This window comes from Myotis brandtii, unplaced genomic scaffold, assembly GCF_000412655.1.
Source record: "Myotis brandtii unplaced genomic scaffold, ASM41265v1 scaffold1750, whole genome shotgun sequence".
Classification (NCBI taxonomy): domain Eukaryota; kingdom Metazoa; phylum Chordata; class Mammalia; order Chiroptera; family Vespertilionidae; genus Myotis; species Myotis brandtii.
The window spans coordinates 302,752-311,285 of NW_005356477.1; the positions used below are offsets into that span (position 1 = coordinate 302,752).

The window sequence follows — 8,534 nt, forward strand, 5'->3', positions numbered from 1 at the left end:
CAACCTAAGACCTTGTATGCATATATGCATCACCCATGGGCACAGACAATAGAGTGCTGAAGGCCTGGGGTGGGGCGGGGTCAATGGGGGAAAAAGGGAGATATATGTAATACTTTCAACAATAAAAATTTAAGAGAGGTATAAAAATAAATGAATAGAATGTAGGCGAAATGGCTGACTGTGGAATATTGATACTGCTGTCATTCAAGAGATTCTAGATCTGCAGCGAGAGGTTTGTAAGATGAAATTATAGACATAAATGAGGATGTGGCCATGATGAAAACGCTGAAGATGTCCCAGGGGAAATGATGCCATTAAAACATTTCACATTAAAGGAATTCTTGGAGGTCTTTCATGACAGTGAAAGTGAAAGGATAAAATGTAGGAAACGGATGGAAACTTAGGAGTATGGAATCTGCCAAGGCATAGAGATGGCTCACTCCCTGCTGTGCGTTATATGAGAAGGTAGCAGACACTGTTCAAACTATTCTTGGTAAATTTCTTACAAAGGAATAACACAACTTAATTCTACAAAAAAAAAAAAGGCACAGAAAACCAAACAAGTGGAATGTGATGTGGAGGGCTAACAGCAAAGCGTGGGTAACCAGGCAATTTTTTATTGAGTGGATTCATGAAGTGTTTGCCCCAAGTGTGAAGAAATACCTCTGGGAAAAACAGTTGCCACTCAGGGCACTTCTTGTCATGGACAAGGCTCCTGCCCACCCTCCAGGCTTGGAGGCCGAGCTGATAGAGGAGCACAGCTTCATCACTGTGAGGTTCTTGCCACCTAACATAACTCCGCTCATCCAGCCCATGGACCAGCAGGTCATTTCTAACTTTAAGAAACTCTACACCAAAGCACTGTTCCAGAGGTGTTTTGAGGTGACCTCTGAAACTAATTTAACCCTCCGGGAGTTCTGGAAGGAACATTTTAATATCCTCACTTGCTTGAGGCTCATAGATGAAGCGTGGGGGGGAGTGTGTTCCAGGACCCTGCAGTCGGCCTGGAAGAAACTGTGGCCCGAGTCTGTTGCTGACAGAGCCTGTGAGGGCTGTGAGGACAAGCCTGTGTCTGTTGTGGAGGACATTGTGTCTCTGGGCAAGTCCATGGGCTTGGAGGTGGATGATGATGATGTGGAGGAGTTGGTGGAGGACCACAACACTGAGCTGACCACTGAGGAGCTCCAAGACCTTCAGAAGGAGCAGCAACAGCCAGCAGCTGAGGAGCACTCTTCAGAGGAGGGAAGGGAGGATATTCCTACTTCACTTATCAAGGGAATGCTTGGGAAATGGGGAGAAATGCAAAGTTTCATTGAGAAATATCACCCTGACAAAGAAGTAGCACACCGAGCAATAAACTTGTTCAATGACAATGCAGTGTTTCACTTCAGGCAAATGTTAAAACGCAGGCAAAAACAATCATTGGGTAGGTTTTTAGTGAGACAGAGGCCCAGTGAGCCTGAAGCAAGTTCTAGTGGAGCAAAGAGACGAAAGAGAAAGAACCCCAGAAGAATAGCTCCCTGACGTGTTTATGGAAGGGAACTCCTCTTCCAAACAAGAACACCCTCCTCCATATTCAGTCATCAGTAGCTCTCAGCATTCAAGGTAAGTTCTAGTGTGTACCTAAATTTTCATTTTTTACTCTACACTTCCTTTCCTTTTTGTTTTTTAAAGTATTTGCTTACAAATAGTACATTAGATGTGTACCGTATGTAAGAAAGTTTAAAACGGAATCATTTGTGGTTCTGGAACAGATTCAATTTACAGTTAAACTTCAGTTCTTGAACATCTCTCATCTCAAACAATTCAATTCTCAACCAAGTTGTTCATGGAAATAATGTCTCAGTTGTTGAATAAAATCTTCAGTTCTCAACCTGACAGCCCTTTCCTGCTGATACATCAACATGACAAAAAGCTCTCTCAGGCCATAAACAGAGGAGATAATGTAAATCAGTTGTCTACATCTCAAGAAATCATGCTGTGGATATTCTTGTGGGTTTTTTGCTTTTGTTGCTGGCAAAATGGATGATTAGCACAATTTTAAAACAAAGAGGCCATCAAGAGTGCTAATGTTGCTAAAGGTGTGAAAAAATGGTCACAGGCAATTGAAGAGGTAGAAAGACTGTTGTTGATTGGGATAAACCAAATGCAGTTGGCAGGCAGCATTTCGGAGGCAACAATATGTGAACAATTGAAGATGCCATATACTGAACTCCTGAAAAACAAACACCCCTGAGTGCTGAAAGTGATTCATTTAAGGATAGTAGGGGGTGGTTCCATAAATTTAAGAAGTGTTTGTTTATAGACTAAACAATACGGAATCGTTTGCGGGGGTGGGTCTGGAAAGAATTAATTTACATAATTTATAAGGGGGGGGAGATAATTCAGTTTTTCAAACAAATCACTTCTCAAACAGCCTTCCAGAACAAATTAAGTTTGAGAACCAAAGTTGCACTGTATTTTGTTTTTTAGATTCCACATCTAAGTGAAATCATATGACATTTGTCTTTCTCTGACTGGCTTATTTCACTCAGCAAAATATCCTCTAGATCCTTCCACGTTGCTGCAAAGTGTAAGATTTCAGTTTTTATGGCCATGTAACATTTCTTTGTATATATGTACACACCTTTATCCAGTTGTTCATTGATAGGCATTTGGGCTGCTTCCATAGCCTGGCTATTGTAAATAGGGCTGCAGTGAACATAGGGGTGAATACATCTTTTCAAGTTAGTGTTTTGAATTTCTTCAGATGAATACCCAGAAGTGAAATTGCTGGGTCATAGGTAGTTTTATTTTTAATTTTTTTGAGGAATCTCCATACTGTTTTCCATAGTGACTGCAGCAATTTGCATTCCCACCAACAGTGCATGAGGGTTCACTTTCTCCACATCCTTGCCAGCACTTTGTTGATTTATTGATGCTAACCATTTTGACAGGTGTGAAGTGGTATCTCATTGTGGTTTTAATTTACATTTCCCTGATGATTAGTGACGTTAACCATCTTTTCATATGTCTTTTGGCCATCTGTACCTCCTCTTTGGACAAGTGTCTATTCAGGTTCTCTGCCTATTTTTTAATTGAATTGTTTGCTTTTTTGGTGTTAAATTGAAAGAGTTCTTTATAAATTTTGCATATTAACCCCTAAGTGGATTATCATTGACTAATATCATCTTCTGGTTGGTAGGTTGTCTTTTTGTTTTGTTGATGGTTTCCTTTGCTGTGCAAAAAACTTTTAGTTGACATGGCACATTTATTTTTTTCTTCTATTTCTCTTGTCCAGGGAGATTTGATTTTTTTTTTATACGAGTAAGAGCGATGTCAGAGAGTCTACTCATGTTTTCTTCTAGGAGGTTTATGGTTTCAGTCTCTTATTTAAGTCTTTAATTCATTTGTATTTTATTTTTGTATATGGTATAAGAAGATGGTCTAGTTTCATTTTTTGCATGTATCTGTCCCCAACACCATTTATTGAATAAACTGTCTTTACCCCACTGTGTAGTCTTGCTTTCCTTGTCATAGATTAATTTTTTTAAATATATTTTATTGATTTTTTACAGAGAGGAAGGGAGAGAGATAGAGAGTTAGAAACATCGATGAGAGAGAAATATCGATCAGCTGCCTCCTGCACATCTCCTACTGGGGATGTGCCCACAACCAAGGTACATGCCCTTGACCGGAATCGAACCTGGGACCTTTCAGTCCGCAGGCTGACGCTCTATCCACTGAGCCAAACCGGTTTCGGCAGGCTCTATGAACTTTAAGACTAGTGCTTTTATAACATTCTAGACTAAGTTTCTCCTTGCTCCTAGATAGTCACTTGAATAGATTTGATTATTTTGAGGGTCCTTAAACTTCTAAGAACGTGAACACTCTTCTAAACTTCTAAAAATACACACACAAAAAAACACAAGACCATCACCTTCAAACCTTATATCCTATTTGATAGTGCATTGCTGAGGCAATCATAAAATATTCTTAAATTAACTTGTATTTTTCAAACAAGATAGGTATCTACAATGAAATACAATGGAATATATGAAACCAAAACAGTGGTAACACATTTATAGACAAGTATGATCATATAAAAAATTTGAGGAGGAACAGAAAACCAAATAAACAAACAATTTAAACCATCAGAGCTGTGAAATAGAAAGCAGAAGTCACTACATTTTAAAGCATGATAGAAATATTTCTGCAGAACAATTTGAGAATCACTGCTTTTAAAAAACATTTATCTCTGTGATTTGTGCCTCTTCCAAACAAGAACACCCTCCTCCATATTCAGTCATCAGTAGCTCTCAGCATTCAAGGTAAGTTCTAGTGTGTACCTAAATTTTCATTTTTTACTCTACATTTCCTTTCCTTTTTTAATATATATTTAAACATATCTTTATTGATTTCAGAGGGAGAGGGAGAAATAGAAACATCAATGATGAGACAGAATCACTGATCGGCTGCCTCCTGCATGCCCCACACTTGGGATCAAGCCCACAACCCGGTCATGTACCTTGACCAAGAATTGAACTGTGACCTCCTGGTTCATAGGTTGATGCACAACCACTGAGCCATACCTGCCAGGCTTCCTTTTTATTTTTTAAAATATATTTTTATTGATTTCAGAGGGAGGGAGAGTGAAACATCAAAAGAGAGAATCATTGATTGGCTGCTTCCTGCACGCCTCCCTACTGGGGATTGAGCCCACAACCAGGGCATGTGCCCTTGACCGGAATCGAAACCGGGACCCTTCAGTCCACAGGCCGACACTTCATCCATTGAGCCAAACTGGATAGGGTCCTTTTTGTTTTTAAAGTGTTTATTTATAGATTAAACACTATGTTAGACAGGTACTGTATATAAGAAAGGTTATAACAGGGAATCATTTGGGGGTCTGGAACAGATTAATTCAATTTACATTATCTCTAATGGGAAAAAATGATTTGGTTTTCAAACAAATTGCTTCTCGAACAACCTTCCAAAACAAAGTAAGTTGGAGAACTGAGGTGTACCGTACCAGACATCTTGTTTTCCTTCCAGACTCACTCTCCGCCCTTTCTGCTTCAGGAAGTGCCCTGAATGGACGACATCAATGCACCTCCGTGTTTACCGAGGGAACGCTCTCCCCAGAACTGCTCCCTCCTTTCTTCCTTTGAGCTTGGAGGGGTCATCACAGACCTGTGGGCACTGGGGCGCTGCTTTATTCTTTGTCATTTCTCTCATCTCTGCCTAGTTCTTTGTAATTTTCACTTTGTTCAACGCTCCCCAAATTATCCCTATTTGACTGTGCTATGGTTTCCCACCGGGACCCTGACTGATAGAGACACATTACACAATGTGCTACAAGCTTAGGATTCACTGAAGTTTAAGATTCTCTACAATTTTAAATGGAGGCACTTAATGAAGTGGGAATGCTAAATGGGGCTATAGAGAGGAATCCCCTGAACCTTGAGAACAGAATTTCACACAGTGAGGCTTTGAGTTGTGCAATGGGACTAACATTTATTTGGATCTTACATGTGCCACACCTAATACAGCCGTGCTTAATATATTACATTAAGAGATTAGGTATACTTAAAAGCCAGCAGTGTTCAGCAAAGCTTATGCTATTTCTACTATACCAAAGTTTTCCAAACTTAGGTATAACTTACCTGCAGAAAAATGCACAAAACTAATCAACAAAAATTTTTTTATTCAAGTGAAATTCACCTAAAATTAACCATTTTAAAGAGAACAACCCAGTGGCATTTAGTACATTCACAAAGTGCAACCACCAATTGTCTAATTCCAAAGCATGCTTACCTGCTTACCACATAAACCTGTGCCCGCGAGCAATCACTCTCCATCTCCCTTCCCTCCAGCCCCTGCAACCACCAATCTACTTTAAAAAACACACATATTTTTATTGATTGCAGAGAGGAAGGGAGAGGGAGAGATAGAAACATCAATGAAGAGAATCATTGATCAGCTGCCTCCTATACACCCCACACCGGGGATTGAACCTGCAATCTGGGCATGTGCCCTCACCAGGAATTGAACCGGGACCTCCTGGTTCATAGGGCAATGCTCAACCACTGAGCCATGCTGGCCGAGCACCACCAATCTACTCCTTATCTCCATGGATTTATCTATTCTGGGTATTTTATAAGTGAAATCAGACCATGTGAACTTTTGTGTCTGGCTTCTTTCACGTAACATGCTTTGAAGGTTCATCCTCAAAGCACTGTGGTATAAATCAGTATTTCAATTCTTTTCGTGGCTGAGTAATAATCCATTGTATGGGTATGCCACAATTTGGAACATTTGTTTTTATCTTTTGGCTCTTATGAAAAGAGTTTATATGAACATTTGTGTACAAGTATTTGTGAACATCTATTTTAATTCAGATATATACCTACAAGTGGAATTGCCGGGTCATTTGGCAATTATATATTTAACTTTTTGAGAAACCATCAAACTGTTTACCACAACGGCTGAACCATTCTATTTTCCTGCCAGCAATGTATAAGGGTTCCAATTTCTCCATATCCTTGTAATCAACCTTTTAAACTTAAATTTAAGGAATGTCATATTAAAAAATAACAACTACACTGCCCTGGCCAGATGGCAGAGTTGGTTGGAGTGTCATCCTGTACACCAAAAGGTTGTGGGTTCAACCCCCTCCCCCGCCCCTCGGTTGGGACGTACTGATCAATGTTTCTTTCTCACATGGATGTTTTCACTCTCTCTCTCAAACCAATAGAAAAACATATCCTTGGGTGAGGATAAAAAACAAAAACAAAAACTGCACTACACCATAAGGCACAGAGTGAATATTTATTTATCATAAAGTTTAAGCCTAAGCTCTAATTTGATACATACTGGAAAAGCAGGCCTGAAAAAGTGCAGAGACTTGCTCAAAGTCCAAGCTAAAGGATCTTCTAACAAGATGGGGCCAGGAGAGAGGTAAATCTTTTCGTAGCATTCCATAACCACCCTCAAACTTACTCCAAGCATCCCTTCAAGTTTCTGGCATTGAAATTGTTTCTACTATGTTTTGGAGGATAAGTAAGAATTCCAATAACAAAGAAAAGTGAGATGGCTTCCGAATGGGAGGCAGGGCACTGAGCAGTAGGTACATCAGTCCACCTAAAGATGAGCGCACTTCAGGTATCTGTGGCTCCCAACCTCCCTATCTTTGTTTTCCTATAAGCCTTTTCAGCCCCACCCATGTTTCAAGACAAATCAGATCAGTACACCCCAATCCTTCCTAAAGCCCTAAGTTCTTCTCCCCAATGTATTCTGTTTATTGATCTGGGAAGAAAAAGGGTACTGGGGAGGGGTTTTCAGGGGGATGCCATTTCCAAAGTGGAGAGAACAAAGGCCTCTGGCTTGGCTTCCTGCTTCAGCACTCCTGTCAGCAGGAACTCCGGGGAGAGGATGGGCAGCCCAACCCGAAAAGGCGTGGTGCATCGAGGGGCGTCCTGGGAGCACGTGATCACAACTCTCTGAGGCTGGGAGGACACACAGTAGAGGCAGAAAGTCAGGGGAAAAAGAACCCCAGAAGTAGGTTTAGGACCCACTCATCAGTCCAGGCATCACTAAGACAGGAGCTCTGGATACGATGCCACATAAAGTACACTACGTTGTCTGTGACGTGCTCTTGCCAGAAATGTGGAACCTGAATTTATTCAAGCTTTTAAAACTGATTATCGTTTACATGAAATAATAGAAGATAGAGAATAAGGTAAGTGGTACAACCAGGGAGCAAACAGAAGAATCCAGCCTGAGGAACATTCTAAAGGACAACTGACCTAGTTTCTGCAGAAAGTCAATGGCATAAAAAGGTGGGGTGGGCCCTGGCCAGTTTGGTTGAGCGTTGGCCCAAGGACCAAAGGGTCTCGGGTTTGATTCCCAGTCAAGGGTACATACATTGGTTGTGGTTCAATCCCTGGTCCTGGTTGGGGTTCATTCGGGAGGCAACCAATTGATGTGTCATCAATATTTCTCTCTCTCTCTCCCCACTCCCCCACCCCCCGCCCTTCCTTTCTTCCTTCCTTCCACTCAATGGAAAAAATATCCAAATATCCTCCGGTGAGGAATAAAAAAAAGGCTGGACCAATGTGGCTCAGTGATTGATCATTGACCTATTCAATTCTCGGTCAGGGCACATGCCCGGGTTGCTGGCTCAATCCCCAATGTGGGGTGTGCAGGAGGCAGCCAATCGATGATTCGCTCTAAAAAAATAAGCTATTGCACTAATCCAGGAAATTACACAAAATTAAAAAAGAAAAAATCAACAAAAACATATTAAAAAAAATAAAATGCAAATTAAAACAAAATCTAGCAGGTATCAGCAGAACTCCTCTGCCATTCCTATCTCCCTCTCCCCTTTTTTTAAAAAAATATATTTTATTGATCTGTTACGGAGAGGAAGGGAGAGGGACAGAGAGTTAGAAACATCGATGAGAGAGAAACATCGATCAGCTGCCTCCTGCACACCTCCTACTGGGGATGTGCCCGCAACCAAGGTACATGCCCTTGACCAGAATCGAACCTGG

The 8,534-nt window shown here is 40.9% G+C and overlaps 1 protein-coding gene across 8 annotated transcripts in view; it reads right to left on the reverse strand.

Annotated features, from left to right (window-relative positions):
- Nucleotides 1-6,791: 6,791 nt before the first annotated feature.
- MDC1 (mediator of DNA-damage checkpoint 1) overlaps nucleotides 6,792-8,534 on the reverse strand; it is an 18,573-nt gene continuing 16,830 nt past the window's right edge. For all 8 annotated transcript variants that reach the window (XM_014537262.1, XM_014537260.1, XM_014537261.1 and 5 more), the window contains one exon: nucleotides 6,792-7,487. In XM_014537262.1, coding sequence (XP_014392748.1) covers nucleotides 7,320-7,487 — 168 coding nt within the window. In that variant the 3' untranslated portion in view covers nucleotides 6,792-7,319. The remainder of the gene's footprint in view (nucleotides 7,488-8,534) is intronic.